We start from the raw sequence: 16,618 nt of genomic DNA on the forward strand, positions 1-16,618 counted from the left end.
TGTCAGTGCTGTTATTGTTATGTGCCTTAAAGTTGAACATATGGCAACCCCATCCTAGGTTTTTCTTGGCCATTTATTCAGAGGAGGGTTGTCATTGCCTTCCCCCAAATGGTTTCCATGCTTGAGCAGGGATTTGAACATTGGTCTCCAGGAGTCCTAATCCAGCACTCAAACCACTACACCCGGCTTTCTCCCACTGTAGGTGCTGCGGCTCCCAAACTTTGGTTTCCTTGAAATCATAATCCCAATTATCCACATCAGCCTGGATAAACAGTGGGCATATTTCTTAGTTAGGCATAAAAACTGTGTGTGAAACAGGCATTCCTTCCTATGTGTGAGAGAAGGGTTAAGATTTGGTCTTGAATGTCATGTGTAGAAAAAAAAGGATACAAATTCTACAAACAGCAGCAGGTAGAAACCAAAGATGGGGGAGTGCTTGTTGGGACAGAGGTTGTGAAAGGTCAGGTCAAAGAATGAGCCCAGCTTCTCACTCAAGAGGATCACAAAGGCCTCCATGTCTGCAGCATCCACCAGACGGTCAGAGAAAACGCTGGAGCAGAGGAGAAAGAATCCATGTGTTCTGGGGCTTGCAGGTACCCATTTCAATACATACATTACCAGAGGCCTCTGTGTGCACCTGGTCCCATGGAAAGCAAGCCAATAGCCTCAAAGACAGAGAAGAGGCTCCTAGGAAAAGCAGGAGCCATTCATCCACAGCCCTTCTTTCTCCCTATAGGTAATCCAGAACCATGACCACGTCCACCTACAGATAAACTGCTCTAGCTGAGCATCAATTTTGGCCTCTTCTCCTACCGCAGAAATACCCTGGGACTCTTCTTTGTGGTTTCTACTGGCTTTTGAGAGCCCCCTTTCCAAGAACAATGACACTGTACAAAAGGAGGCTCCCAAGGAATCATGGTGCCCAGGGCTACACAACTACTGCAAGGAACAGCATTCAGAGGGGGCTCCTATGTTATATTATTTCTCGACCCAAATGTTTCAGAAGGCACCCACCCCTTGCTCCACTACCCCAATGCTTCTCCAAGGCCCATCTACCAGAAACAGCAGGAAGAAGCCTTCAGGACATCTCTACCTGAAGCACTCATGAAGCCAGAGATGTGTGAGGCTGGCTTTGGTATCGTGGAAGTCCTTGTGGGCCCGCAGCATGCCTTGAAACACCTGAGCAAGGGGAGAAACAGAACCAGACAAGTCAACAGATTGCCATCAAGGCCTATCACACCCATGACTCCCGTGACACGAACATTAGAGACAGGTGGTGCTGGTTCCTGTACCTATCCACCCTTTCATCACAAGGAAGGCCATTGTCACTCATATTTTTGACCACTGCCTGGAGCTGGAGGGAGGTTGGGGACTCTTAAAGGAGGCTGGACCTAGAGCTTACATCCCAATTTAGAATTTCTTTGCTACCACAGGAGTCAGGCAACATCTATGCTAGAAAGGCTATTCTGAAGCAGCCCTGGGCTGTTTGTCAAAACCAGAGTTTGGGAGCAGGACTCTTTTGGACTATAGCTTCCAAAAAGTCTCAGCCATCATGGCTGGTGGCCCAAGAATAAGAAGCTCTGACAGTCTGCCTTCACCATTTCCTCCGCCTTCTAGTTGGCTGCTCTTTCAACTGTGTGGGAACTCTGGGGCTGGCAGCACAACTTGCCTAGTTCACATGCAACCTGCTGGCACTTGATGTGTTTGAGCACAGCTCCAGGGCTTGGGTCGGGACAAACGTTCAGTGGTGTTTGATATCTTCAAACTCTCTCCTAACTTGCTGAACCCATTTGATGTGAGCTCTGCAGCACTGGTGGGAAGGAAATGTGCTCGCCTGGAATCCTAATGCTCCCAGCCTTTAGGCTTGCATAAAGGAGCATTATTTAAACCACAACACAAAAAATGTAACATTAACCCTTGTCTCATGGCTGCTCAGCAACCCAGATGTCAGAGTTGTCCGACTGGGAATGTTTGCATGATCACCAATGATTTTGTTGATGGCCAAAGTTAATAATATAACTGCCAATGTCATTACTTTGTGCACCCCATCTTGCTCTGATCCCATGCCCATTCATGTAGAAAGTGGAAAGAAAACATGCTGTTATTCATTCATTGCCTGAAAAATGGGACTCCCAACAAACAAGAAACCCATTTGCAAGAATAACTCTGAAAGGAGAATTTTGTGTAGTCTTCACCTGGTATTTGTAGATCCTTGTTTCACATGGGGGTTTGCATGAAAACCATGGTGGTTTTGTGGGAAAACATTCTTTCCACAGAATGTAGCAGTTTTGCACACAGAAAATGTGAAAGGTTAAAAGCTGTTTTCTGCACACACAAAAACGCTTTGCATTAAAATACACAATTTTTGCACAAAAAATATGTATAGAATAATTTCTTGAAACACTTAAGGATGTGGAAGTATCAGATGAGAACTTCACAGAAATATTCCTTTCCCTTCATACCAGGGAGAAAACTGTGAGAACGATTAATTATCACATGTGAGTATGAAACAATTGAATGTTTACATGTACACAGTGCATACCTGAATCTCTAAGATTATAACCCATCCACCCAACAAAGTGGAGTGCTCCCCACGAAAAACAAAACAAAAAAATTATGCTGTAATAAATCTGTTAGCCATAAAAGTGCCACTTGTTGTTTTTCTACATACAATGAACATGACAGAAATATGCGTTAGCATTTCCTCCTCATGTCTTCTATATGTGTTAAACTACAACTCCCATCAGCCACAGCCACCTTGGCCCAATGACTAAATTTGAATCACAGAATCCATCAAGTGCTGAAAGAGACACACGCTCTCTCCACCCACCCACCCCTTAAAAAGCTTTCCTGGGTTTCTGAGGCATCAGCAAGAACAATCTCACCACAGTTCCAGAAGGCATGAAAATGGAAGAAGAAAGAAAAGCAGTTTTTCATTCTCAGAAAGCCACAGCATTCAGGCAAAAAAACCATATACACACACATATATGCATAAAGAATGAAGATGTCAGGGAGATGCGGAGGGGAAAGCGGAAAGCTTCCCTAACCCTCGGCTGCGAAGAGCTAACAAGGACTTGCTTCCTTGCCTGAGGCAGAATGAGTCTGGAACGTGTGGGTGAGCTGCCCCCTTCCATGTGTACTGAGCTACATCAAGCAAAGCACACCTGCTGCCTCCCGTCCCCTTGGCCCAAGCAGAAAGGAGGGCAGAGCCCTGTGGGTGTGCAATCCCTGAGAAGGGAACCCTCTGCTGCGGCCCTCTGCCCCTGCCCTGCACCCACCCACATGCTCTCCCTGACTTGGAGGGCAGAGTCCTCTCCAGAGGCAAACCCTCTGGCCACAGAACAGGCCTTCTACCTTGGAAATGTCGCGCAGGTTGAAGAGGTAGTGGATCTTGGCCGGGGTAGGCAGGAACTTCTGGACAACACTGTTGTAGAGCTCCATCGTGGCCTCGGTGATGACGTTTCCAATGGGCTTCACCGCCTCATCAAAATTCTGCAACTTCTGGTTTATCACGGTGCCAAAGATGCGCCGGATTTGGGAATCCTATTCAGGGAGGGGGAAATTATAGTGTGGAGGTGATGGTGGTGGCAAAGGCATGCAAGAGGGACCAACTCGCCCATACACACACAAGCCCAGGGATGGAAGTGAAGAAATGGTGGTCACTGATCCCCTTCTGGATGTGACTTGTCATTGGGACCCTTCTGGCCTTTCCCAGCTGAGGGAAAGCTGTGCTATAGAACTGGTGCCTGTGGAAAGTGTCAACCTCAACAGGAAGTTAGGATCCCTGCCACAGAAGTTAGTGACTTCCATATTATGGACTGCTATCCATAATAGTGGGCCACAGGCTGGCTAGGTGCCCCACAGTCATGCTGGGAGACACAAGAGCCCATATGCTCTGCTGTAAGTAGTGAAACAGCTGGGGCCCAGAAGAGGATACCTTGATATTATTCATTAAGACATTTGGGTAATTTTTAAATTAAATCTAAAAACTCTCTTACCCAAAACAAAAATAAAAAATGCTGGAGCCCAGCTAGAAGTGTATCCCATCATTGAAAAGCCCTTGCCTTATTGGCAAGGCTAGGCAAACCTAGCAGTCCATGGGCCCATTTTCCATCTCCATAAGCCACCACAGGCTGTACCATTCCACAAAATGTGGGAAAGTAGACCAAAAAAAGGGAAAATTCCAAGTAACAGGAAGCCCACTTCCAGTTTCAAGAGACGACTTGGGGAAACTGAGCAATAATACCACTGTTGGAGTCTTCCAGGAGCAAAAATACTTGTCCAGGGTTACCACTCTTATCTTGCTGATGTTGATCTGATTTTGGGGCTGAAGTCACTCTTCTGCCTCAGAACTGAATAGGCACACAGAAAGGTCTACTAATGGGAGGTGTGTGTTGCATTTTTATTGTTATTGTCATGTTTTAAAATGAGGCAACATTGCTTTATAGGCCTGATGTTTTACTGTGGTTTGTTGTTGTTGTGTGTCTTTCCAACTTACGGCAGCCCTAAGTCTTCCCCTAAGGTTATCATGAGGTGTGGGGTTTTTTCTTTTTGCAAGATTTGTTCAGAAGAGTTTTGTCACTGCTTTTCCCTAAGGCTGACAGCATGTGATTTGTCCAAGGTCAACCAGTTGTTTTCATTGCCAACTGGGAATCGAATCCTCATCTCCAAAGTCATAGGCCAACACAAATGGCTCACTTGTAGTTTCTTTAATTTTTCAAGTTAATTATCATTAGGAGCTTTTTAAAGATGTTGTTGCTGTTGTATCATTTCTGACTTATGATGACCCTATCGTAGGTTTTTCTTGGCAAGATCTGTTCAGAGGGGGTTTTCCTTTGCTTTCCTCTGAGACTGAGAGAGTGTGACTTGCCCAAGGTCAGCGAGTGGGTTTCCATGGCCGTGTGGGGATTCGAACCCTGGTCTCCAGAGTCATAGTCCAATGCACAAGCCACTACACAATGCTTTTTTGATGTATCTTGTTTTCAGTCATGCTGTGTGCCACCTTTGATCCCATGTAAGAAAAAGGCAGCATATTTATTAAATAGGCAGCCTCCATCAGTATTGCTGGGACACACCTGATGAGTGTTGTTATAAGGATGCTCTAAATGTGGTATTTACAGTTGTCAGTCAAGCCTGCTATCAAACATCTGATATCTGATGTACAATGAGGCAGATGCCACAAGCCATGGATTTTGTGGAGGGATTGTTGGGCCAATCTGACTCATCACAGGCATGAGACAGCAGGGAGATCTGCTTACTTCAAAAGACTTTGCACAGGGGAGAACGTCTTGCTGGATAGTGCCCTCCCAGGACTGAGCAGGAGGCGGCACCAATCTGGAATCCATGCCTAAGGCACCGCAATGTCCTGGCCAGTGCTACCTTGCCAACAGCACCCCCCTGCTCCCCCCCCCCCCCCCCCCCCCCCCTGCCCCCCCCCCCCCACCATGCCTCCCAGCCTCACAGCTTTGATTTTGGATACCAGGCCTTGTTGTCACTCAGCATTATGCAGAACAGCAAAGGCTGCTCAGAACGCAGGCCTACAGAGGTGAACGCTGCAGCCACCATGTTCCCCCTTGATCACAGAGAGGCTCTGGCAACCAAAAGGCCATCTGGACAAGCCCTTTGGGCCACTTGTGTGGCAGCCTTTGGCTCCCCCATCCATCCCTCACCCCAAGAGATGGGAAGGGAGGGCCGGTGGTGCCTCTGGCTATGATTGCCTGATTAACCCCTGGCCCCGGAGCCCTTCCGGCAGGCCCACCTTTTGAATGCCTAAGCAGCCCTTACTGTGGGGAAGGTCATGTTGATGAGGTTGAAGCGGCTCTGAAGTCGGCTGGATATCACTGTGCGCCCTCCTCCAGGGGGTCCCATGGCTGCCATCAGGAACATGTCCTGAGGGGAAGACAAACAGGCATAGATCAAAACTGAAAGAAAATAAAGTAATTTCTCCCCCGCCAACTCACAGTCCCCCTACCATACCGCCTTTCTCCCTTTCCATAAAAGTGTTTTAGTAGTGCCACACTAAACGGTCCAGAGGGACCCATGGAGGGGATGGAGGGGAGGCAGGCAGCATACAAATTGGGGCCCTGCATGGAAGTGGAGGCTGTAATAGCTGCGGCGGCACGTGCCAGTGCTCCAGCCGGGAGGCAGGAAGATGCTTCTCAGACACCCCGCTCCCTCTGCTACCCAACCGCTCTTGAAATTCAGATGCACAGCTTCTCAGAAAACATTGAGGACAATTATTCCAGGCACAAATGGTCTCTTCTCACAGGTTGCTGAGTTTTCAAACAAGTGGAGAGGGGGGGAGGCTAACTAGACGATACGTTAACAGCGTGATTGTATTTAATGTGTGTCTAGACATTTTCTTTTCAGTAAAAGCCACAGGAGCGGGAGTAGTGGCACAGAATTCCAGACCAAAGACCTTATTGCCAAAGCTGCTAACAGCCCTACAGGACAAAGGTTTCAACCCCTATCCGTCACACATCAGGGTCCTAATCCTGAACCTACTTCTCCTTACACATTTGCTATTTCAAGGGAGAAAAGTTGTTTCCTGCACTGAAACACCTAACATGCCACCTCACTTGGCCCTGAGAAATGATAAGCAAGAGAGCAGTCTCTTTAGTGTGTGGCAGAAAGCAAGACTGACCAGGCCCTGAGGATGGAGCTGTAGCCCAATGACTGGAACCCCACAGGAGGAAGGTCTGGTGGCCTCTGCTGAAACCAGATCCTTGCCTGCCAACATGCCTCACCTTGACATACTTGATGGTCTGCTTAGACCGGTCATACCAGAAGCCATAGTCCAGCCAAAGATGGAGCCGCTCCAGTGGGAGTTGGGAGCCAAACTGATCCTTGGCAGGCATATTAAGGTCATCCATGAAGGTTATCATGCTCTTCCCACCCAAGGGCACATAGACACCTTTGGTGCGCTTCTCTACATGGCTCTCAATAATGCTCTGGACATTGTTTGAGGTTGTCTGCAGGAGTGAAAGAAGACATGTTAAGGGTCAGGCTTCCCTTCTGTAGACCTGGGTCTGGCTCGCTGCAAGTATGATGTGGCTGAGAAGCCACCCTCTCCCAGAAAACTTCACAACATCCCAAGATGTGATACATCAACTCCTTCTTTCCCCAATTACCTGTGCGGACATGTTGATGACCAGTACGGCCCACTTGGTGCTGTCAAGGGACTGAAGAACACCTTGTGCAATAGAGGTCTTCCCTGTGCCCACCAGGCCAATGAGCAACGCTGGGTTCTGGTTGGATATGAGGGCATTGACAAGGTAGTTGTATCGCATGGTATCCACAGTTGGGACAATGATCTTATAGAAGGGAGAACTGGGAAGAAAATCGGGAGACCCCTGCTCAGCATGGAAGGGAAGAGGACAGCTCCAGACTCTCCAAGCTCCAGAGCCTTCCTTCCCTCCTGCAGGGAGAATACATGGTGTTAGCCCCAAGTGCCACTACGGTGCTTTTGGATGTGGCTGTCACAGTTTTGCAAATGACATTGGTCTAAATGCATGAAGACATCCAACACGAGACACAATTCGTGCAGCTGTCACCCCCGCTGGAGCCTGACAGTTTGGAAGGAAGCCACCGTTAATGAAGGCTTGTCCCTCCGCCTGGCTTTTGATGCGGGTGGCCAGCCGCTTGTGGCAGCCCTGGGACCACGTTCCGGTAATTTCAGGCCACTGATAGGATTAGGGAGGGAGAGGTGGGAAATGGATCCGAGCCACTGGCTCAAGCAACAAAACCAGCCGTACGACTCAGTGGCACTGCAAAGTCAGGCTGCTGGGTGCCAGGAAGGAATTGGATATGGGCAACAGATGAGCCAAGCTGGGGGCAGGGAGGGGTGCAACTACAGGAAGGAGATGATCAGAGAGATCCTCTTCCTTTTGCTAGCTTACTGTCATGGCTGTGAGAAACAAAGACAAAGGAGATAAAGATCAGCCAGGGGAGTGAATCCTCCATCCCCACAAACAAATGTACACATACAGAGAAGAAATCCTCCTTCTCTAGCTCACTTTCTTTAACACGTGAACATAAGCAAAGCCTTCCTGATTCAAGTCAAGCATCCAACTAGTCCAATAGCCACTGCATCCCAAAGGAGCCAATGAGATGCCCCCCCTGGAAATTGACCATCCTTCTATGGCTGCCTTCCAGCCATGAATAGCCCATCAATCCACCATCCCTTACCACCCCCTCCTTTTCAAGCCACCCAAACCTATTGCCACATCTTACGGCAGCAAATACTCTAAGCGAATTACACACTAATGGCCCTCTGTTTTCTGTCTTGCATCTACTGGAGAGAACCAGATCTTGGAATAATGGTGTGTTTGGGGTTTTTTTGCCTGTGTCTGTGCTGGCCAGGGGATTTTGAGAATCATATCCAAAATAGTTACAGTGGGTTCTTGTTATCCACTGGGGTTTGGTTCCAGCCCCCGCCCCCCCCATAGCAAAATCCATGGATGCTCAAGTCCCATGAAATGTCCCCATCTTCAAAAAGGGAAAAAAGACGATCCCAACAATTATCGTCCAGTTAGTCTGACATCAATCCCAGGAAAGATTCTAGAGCAAATAATTAAACAAAGAGTCTGTGAACATCTAGATGGCAATTCCATCATCACAAAAACTCAACATGGGTTTCAGAGAAACAGGTCATGCCAGACAAATCTAATCTCTTTCTTTGATAAAATTACCAGCTTGGTAGATGAAGGGAATGCTGTGGATATAGTATATCTTGATTTCAGTAAGGCCTTTGACAAGGTTTCCCATGACATTCTTGCATACAAGCTTGTAAAATGTGGACTAGACAAGGTAACTGTTACGTGGATTTGTAATTGGTTGACCGGCTGAACCCAAAGGGTGCTCAACAATGGCTCCTCTTCATCCTGGAGAGAAGTGACCAGTGGGGTCCCACAGGGCTTTGTCCTGGGCCCAGTGCTATTCAACATCTTTATCAATAACCTGGATGACAGAATTGGGAGCATACTTATCAAATTTGCAGATGACACCAAATTAGGAGGAATAGCTAATACTCCAGAGGACAGGACCAAGATTCAAAATGACCTGAATAGACTAGAAAGCTGGGCCAAAGCTAACAAAATGAAATTCAACACGGAGAAATGTAAGGTATTGCACTTAGGGCGGAAAAATAAAATGCCCAGATATAGGATGGGGAACACCTGGCTGAATGAAACTACGTGTGAAAGGGATCTAGGAGTCCAAGTAGACCACAAGTTGAACATGAGTGAACAGTGTGATGCGGCAGCTAAAAAGGCCAATGCAATTTTAGGCTGCATCAATAAAAGTATAGTGTCTAGATCAAGAGAAGTAATAGTGCCACTGTATTCTGCTCTGGTCAGGCCCCACCTGGAATATTGTGTCCAGTTCTGGGCACCACAATTCAGAAAGGACATTGAGAAACTGGAGCCATGTGTCCAAAGGAGGGCGACAAAAATGGTGAAGGGTCTGGAAACCATATCCTATGAGGAACGACTTAGGGAGCGGGGGATGTTTAGCCTGGAGAAAAGAAGGTTAAGAGGTGATATGATAGCCCTGTTTAAATATTTGAAGGGATGTCATATTGAGGAGGGAACAAACTTGTTTTCTTCTGCTCCAGAGAACAGGACCCGGAACAATGGATGCAAGCTCCAGGAAAAGAGATTCCACCTCAACATTAGGAGGAACTTCCTGACAGTAAGGGCTGTTCGACAGTGGAATGCACTCCCTCGGAGGGTGATAGAGTCTCCTTCCTTGGAGGTCTTTAAACAGAGGCTGGATGGCCATCTGTCAGGGATGCTTTGATTTGGATTTCTTGCATGGCAGAATGGGGTTGGACTGGATGGCCCTTGTGGTCTCTTCCAACTCTATGATTCTATGATTCTATGAAATATAATGGAAAAAGGAAAATGGTGCCTCTAATATAAAATGGAAAATCAAGGTTTCCTACTTGGAATTTATAATTTTAAAAAATATTTTCAAGCCGTGGATGCTTGAATCCATAGATTAAAAATGCATGAATCAGGGGGACCAACTGTACTTTTTTTCAAGCTGTGGACACAAGACCCATGAAAACAGATGATCGCCTTGTGGATTCAGCTGCACTCACTGTAAACCCTTCCTTCACTGGCCAGGATTGGCGTAGACCAGAGTGCTGGGCCATAGGCTGCTGCCTCTGGAGAAAAATATGAGATGGTTTACTCACTGGGGTGAGTATCGCCACATCTTGGGCAGCTTATCTTCAAAAGAAGACCACTGCTTCCGCTTGGGGTCAACATAATACTCGTAGACAGTGTCCTGGGAGGGAAGGAAGTGAACTTGTCAGGTGGATGGCCTTTTTGCAGTTACTTCTGGCACAAGGACCACAACAGTAGAATGTGCCCCAGGCTAAACAAAGAATGCAGGATCTTCCTCACAAAAATGTGAGGTGATATTTTTCTCTAGAAAATTTTCCACACTTTCTCTGTGTCTAATATCTATATCCATCTCTCTAATTGTCTGGGCTGCTGCACTGCAATCAGTCATATTAGATGGATTAAATATGGAATATGAAGTTCTAGCTATTATTCTAAGCAGACAAGCATTAACAAACCCTAGCATTTAGAGGAATAGACTACCAAATGAACAAAACGTTAAACCTGTTTCTATTTCACAAAATCTCTTGCTTCTCAGTAAGTCACAAGTGCAAATAGACAAGTCAAAATGTGATCTGGTAAGTAATGTAGGAAGTGTGTGAGTGAAGCTAAAAGTGTTATTGTTATACCTATACAAAAGAAAACTAAACTTGAGGCATATCAGTACAATTCTGATATGTGACCTTTGAGAAAACAGTTTTCTTTGAGGTTTAGCCAAGGGTTGTTTTTTGTTGTTGTTAAAAACAAGGAAATTATCTGTTATTCTCTTTACATTATTAAAAATATTCAAGGCAATAAATTTCTACAGTTTTTTGTTACAGCATAGGGACATTTTCCAGTTTTGCTTTTGTCCTGAGAGACTACATCACTGCCTCCCAGGTGGTGGAAGGGTTTCAAATTTGGGCTGGAGGTTGCTGCAAACACTCTGTAGCAGACAGCATGTTTTGCAAACAGAAGGTCCCAGGTTCAGTCTCGGGAAGCCACTCCAGAGAGGACTGGGAAGGTCTTTCCTTCTGATTACTTGCCTCAAACAGGGGTGTCACTGCTTTTTTCTTAAGCCTTTTTGCAGGTAAAGGTGGGCCCCAAATGGAGAATGGAGAGTGTCACTATTTTTAAGCCCTGCACAGACCAGAAACTTGAGAGATGAGGGCTGTGAGGGGCAACAGACCAAAGTTGCTAGGCCTGGCCCAGCCATGTCACCCCTTTCCCCCTGTAGCAATGAAATCCAAGTGACCTTGTTAGGGAAGGAGCCTGCCATCTCTCGAAGGAAACTGTCTATCTTCTTCCGACCCTCCTCATCCACTGCTGCACAAAGGGACCATATCAAGCTGAAGATGAAATACATTTCCACCACCGTTGTGTAGTTCTCACTGTCTGTAGGATTCAGCTTGGAAGGAAAGAACATAGAAAATAAGCACAGGAAACCTGCTGGCTGATTGACTCAGAGCAGTGAGGGAAGTAAATATTTGGGACTAGAGAAACAGGGCTGCCCAGAAGTTCACAGACACACAGCAGGGAACCTTTGACTTTCCAGGTGTTTTGGCCTACAACTTCCACCAGCCCCACCCAACATAGGTAGTGGTAAGAGACAGTGAAAGCTTTAGTACATAGTATCTAGGCAGCCAGAAGGCAATATATTCAGAGCATGCAGGGGAGATCTATGTCTTCCAGCGTCTTCCAGACAGATATTTCTGGGGCAATCATAGAATCTAGAATTGGAAGAGACCCCAAGGGCCCTGATCCAGTCCAACCCCCATTCTGCCGTGCAGGAACTCTCAATCAAAGCATCCCCAACAGATGGCCAACCAGCCTCTGTTTAAAGACCTCCAAGGAAGACTCCACCACCCACCAAGGGAGAGTGTTCCACTGTTGCTAACAGTTTTGAAAAACTAGAATATATAGGAAGACTACAGGTCAACATAAGCACAATTCAGAGCTGCTGCTGCAGCACCAGAGTTTGAGACATAGCAAGAGTAAGAAAAGGATGTGCTCAAAAGACATGGTTAGAAAGTCAGATGTTAATATTTAGATCTGCATTTTGAAAACATGGGGCAACCTAGCTGGAAATTTCTCCTCTCAAAGCTATGGGCAGGACAACAGCAGGCTTCAAAATACTTGGCAATGCAACCCAAACATTCTAGTTCTCTCTCTCTCTCTCTCACACACACACACACACATTTTGACCCTTGATTAGCAGGACCACAGCACTAGGCTGCCTGACAAAAAAAGAGGTTGCTATTTCCCTAGAAGTTTCTAAGGAACCTGAGGGCATGTAGGACAGAGGAACAAGCTTTGTCTGCTACCTACCCCTTCCTCTGAAGAGGCCAGGGATGAGAAGAGTTTGCAGAGAGCCACAATCCCGCTATATTCAGAGATGGGGACAAGTTCCTGGCAGTTCTCCTTCTTGAAGTTCAGGATCTTATTGGTGAATTTGTCAAACATGCGCTGCAGGGTTTCTGATTCAACCTGAGAAGAGACAAATGAAGATTAAACCCCCTTGTAGCTTCTTAACAGAACCAGGTAATCAAATGCCATCTCTTTAATTTAATTCTTGGTCCACCTTTCTCCTCACCATGAGTCATTCTCCGCCAAGCTCCTCTCCATCCAGTTTTGAGTGAACCCACAGTTTGCCTCCTAAACATGCTATGGAGCTCCCCTGTTGTCTCTCTCACCCCGTTTCCACTCACCCACCCACAGTCTGGATCCCTTCTCTTCCTGGTATATTGGGCCTTTGCAGACAGAGCAATGAATGTGTTCTGGGATGGCTGCATCAGTGAGAGCAGTACCAGGGTTGGAGTGATGACATGAGCATGACAAGAGGGAATGTGGGGAAGGCTTGCTGATCTTACCTCTGTAAGGGCTAGCTGCTGGGAGCTACTGTTTCTGTTAGGGGCATCTTTGTACAATCCCCAAACTGCACAAATTTCCACTCCTCCCTTCAAGTACCTTTGGGTGCTTCTCAATCCAGGAAAAGACGTATGGCTCCCAGCCCAAGTCGCTATAATCTGTGTACACCATTTCACACCAGGAGACTGTGGCAGGAGAGGCTACTGCAAGGGTTTCCACTTCAAACAACAAGGACACCTGCAGCAGGGAAGGAAGAGAAAGTAGCCATCCATCCTGAGCAGAGATCAGCTGGGGATGACAACCCAGAGACCAGCTGGGGATGGATTGCTGGCTCACCTGCTCAGGCATGGCAATCCTCTCACCATTGATCAGTGTCAGCACTTTGTTGTCATCCATGACTGAGTTCATGCTCTCAATCCACAATGTGTCAACGGGGCCATCAAAAAGGATCCACTTCTCGTCAGGTTTCTCATCTGAGTAAAGAGGGCAGAGAAGAAGCCCAGTCAGGTCGTAAGGCAAGCAAGTGCAACTAGAATGTAGAATCCTGCTCTCCTCACCGAGGCACGATTGGTCTCAGGACTGTGGATTACCTACTTTCCTCCTTGAAATGATATTTAGTCACTGAATGGGTTGGCGGGGGGGGGGGGGGGAACAGAACCTGAAAATATTACTTCTGTAGCTAAATAATCAGAACTCCTCAGCTAGCATGACCAGCAGATGTGTTGGTGTGGGTTTGTTTTGGATAGTCATTGCCAATCAGAATGTACAGTAGGCAGACAGACTCAACTACCTTAAGTTGTATGGAGAATACCTATAGGAAGAGTCGTTATTAGGCTCATTGATATTTCCCCCCTCATTCTCCTACCTTAATGAGAACTAGAAATATGACTTTTTAAAAATGCCACACTGAAAGCCTCAATCAGCACCTCAGAGAAAGGGAGTCAGTGGAAGAAGGGAACATGCACAACTGGTTATTGACACATACAGGCTCAGCAAATGATGCAATCACATCAGCCTCCTCCAATGTATCCACCAAGCCTTTTGAATTCTGACAGACAGAGAAAATTTCAGAAGACAGGCAGTGAATTTCTTCCAAGGGCTTGTTTTTGAAGAGGTTGATTGACTCAGGCAAACAGAGGTGCCAGCTTGCTCAGAAAAGGAAGAGTGATTGGCAGCTGAGGCTGGCACCTGGCATGGCCAATATCAGCCTTGCAGAGGATAAATACCTGTGAAGACTTCTCGCATGATGGAAGCCAGAATGCCATCGCACCATTCATTGGTGGCTAGGTCATAGCTCCCAAACAATTCCCCGAGACTCAGAGCTTTGGGGTTGAGGGGGAATGCCTGTGAGGAGGTCAGAGTGGGATAGGAGTTGAGGTTAGAGGGCTGTGAGGCGGGGGGATCAAGGAAGCAAGGCTGACTGGGCAAGTGGGGACCTGAGATCCTGAAGCCCAAAGGTTGAAAACAGACCATGCTGTGATATAGCTTAACTAGGCCAGAACCTTAGCCCCTAGGGTGATTTGTTCCAGCGGCTAGTTCCTAGCACTCTGCACATGACCAGTTGCTTCTTTCTCCTGCCCCAGAAACAAATGGATGGTCAGGATCCTCCTCCACAAGGACAAGGGAAGTTTTCTTTTCTGCCAGTACTGGTATAGTTTCTGATAGCAAGCAGAGATAAGGGTGGCTGAGGGTTAGACTTCATCTGAGACTCTAAGAGGAAAAGCTGTAGATTTCTGCTCCCTCTGTCCCACAAATCAACATGCATGCCACCACACTCTTGCTTTTAATTATCATAGAAATTGGAGTCAGTGGAGGGCCTCCTGCTCCTTTCCTCCTCCACTCCTTCCTAGAAACAGCCATCCCACCACCCTGCTGGCATTTAAAAAGCAAAGGCCTGTGGGAGGTCACCTGCCAATGTACCAAGATAATCACCTTTGCCCCCTATCAGGTGAACTGCAAGAGGCAGGCCTGAAGAGCAGCAGGCAGCAATGCCAGGACTTGGCAGCTGGGCTGGCATGCATCCCCAGAAGCTTGCAGTTCAGCACCCCAAGTCTTTGAGGGCAACTCCCGACAGAGCAGCCAACACCATCAAGATCATTGGTGCCAGCCTGTGATGGCCAGCAGAGATGTTTTTTGCATTCTCCCTTGCTCAGTGTGAGTAAATGGTCGCTGAGAGACAACCAGGCAGAAGGAAGGCAGGAATGTGCTAGTAAGGAGGAGGATTAGAAAGAAGGAGGCAAAAGCTGCAACAGAATTGAGCCAGAGATTCTTCATGCTTGAAGCTTACCTGACTGAGGCCTTTACTTAGCTGCTATATTGCACAGTGCCTTCACAGCCAAAGCACCCAGTGGGATAATGGCTGAGCTGAGAATCAAACCCTGGCCCTAACTTCTAAAAGTGCCCAATCAGTAATCATGCTGGCTTGAGGACTGTGGGAGTTGTGATCCAAAAAAAAATTTTTTTTAACATTTTGAAGCTCTGGACTCTCAACTATTCCTTTTTTCCTGTGGGCATAACTGTTGATCCCTCTGCCCTTTCCTTCCTCTGCCCTTTAGCCCTCAGCACCCCCAACCCATGATTTAAACTCCAGGCCTTTGCATAACTTGCAACTAGGCTGGCCTGCAGAGCAGCCTGACAACATTGCACCCTAGAAAGGAAACTGTGCTGTGTCCAATGCTGCTGTCAGATTCTGCTGTCACCTTTGCTGCCACACAGTGGCTGACATCCTATTGTTTATTCCCACCTAGAATAGGTCCAATCAATCCATTCTTGAATGGTGAGCCAACCCATAGATAATTCTAATGGAAAACAATAGGATTTAGTCCAGGTTAGGTAAGCCTGAACTGGATGGCCCAAGCATCTGACTCAGTGCAAAGCAGTTACCTAGGCAATGCACCACATAACCCACTGAGAAATGGACGCCTTTCTTTCCACACCTCTACCCAGATCTCCGGCACCTCCCTCCCTCATAAACACATGCCCCAACACAGTGGCATTCAAGTCTGGAGTACTTGCACACGCTGTTCACATCACACTGGACAGAATGCCGTCTGTCCATTCGTTGGTGTTGAGGTCGTACTCTCCGTTCAGCTCATCCAAAGAAACTGCCTTCGGGTTCAAGGGGAATTCCTGGAAGCAGAAAGGCCCAGCAAGGAAAGAGAGAAGGAAAGGAGGCGAGAGAGAGCACAAGCAACAGTCAGAAGGAAGCAAGGGGCCTTCTGTCTAGCTAAGACCCAGCCACACACCTGCCCTTTATTTCTCTACAGCTCTCTATGGTTGCTCAAAGCCAGAGCTCCTTGGGGGGCTATGGGTAATTTGTATCTTCTTTCCATTGGCAAGGGCAAGCAACAATATTCAACATGACACCCATCCCACAGAAAAAAAATGCAGGACAGAAGCCAACCAGAAAAGACTCTTTGATAAAGCAAAAAGCTAAAAAGGAAGAATACCACACCACCAAGCCCAAGAAGATGCTTGCAAAGACAGGAAATAAGTGAATTGGAATGCTGAGGAGAAAACAGCTAGATGGGCAGAGCCAAGGGAGGGAGGCAGGGGACCATTCAGCTCTTAGCATTGCCCTGCCCACCAATACAACAGGTCCTGGAAAACCAACACAACAGCCTACTGACCCGGACTATGTTGCC

The 16,618-nt window shown here is 47.1% G+C and overlaps 1 protein-coding gene across 1 annotated transcript in view; it reads right to left on the minus strand.

The window, feature by feature from the left end:
- Positions 1–121: 121 nt before the first annotated feature.
- Positions 122–16,618, minus strand: part of LOC121933938 (dynein axonemal heavy chain 2-like) — a 37,515-nt gene continuing 21,018 nt past the window's right edge. Inside the window, exons 7-19 of the mRNA XM_042473917.1 lie at positions 16,008–16,103; positions 14,201–14,318; positions 13,311–13,447; positions 13,074–13,211; positions 12,435–12,593; positions 11,362–11,514; positions 10,199–10,290; positions 7,131–7,329; positions 6,747–6,971; positions 5,785–5,889; positions 3,355–3,543; positions 1,094–1,179; positions 122–550 (exon numbers count right to left, since the gene is read on the minus strand). Coding sequence (XP_042329851.1) covers positions 367–550; positions 1,094–1,179; positions 3,355–3,543; positions 5,785–5,889; positions 6,747–6,971; positions 7,131–7,329; positions 10,199–10,290; positions 11,362–11,514; positions 12,435–12,593; positions 13,074–13,211; positions 13,311–13,447; positions 14,201–14,318; positions 16,008–16,103 — 1,881 coding nt within the window. The 3' untranslated portion in view covers positions 122–366. The remainder of the gene's footprint in view (positions 551–1,093; positions 1,180–3,354; positions 3,544–5,784; positions 5,890–6,746; positions 6,972–7,130; positions 7,330–10,198; positions 10,291–11,361; positions 11,515–12,434; positions 12,594–13,073; positions 13,212–13,310; positions 13,448–14,200; positions 14,319–16,007; positions 16,104–16,618) is intronic.

This window comes from Sceloporus undulatus, chromosome 6 (assembly GCF_019175285.1).
Source record: "Sceloporus undulatus isolate JIND9_A2432 ecotype Alabama chromosome 6, SceUnd_v1.1, whole genome shotgun sequence".
In the NCBI taxonomy this organism is placed as follows: Eukaryota; Metazoa; Chordata; class Lepidosauria; order Squamata; family Phrynosomatidae; genus Sceloporus; species Sceloporus undulatus.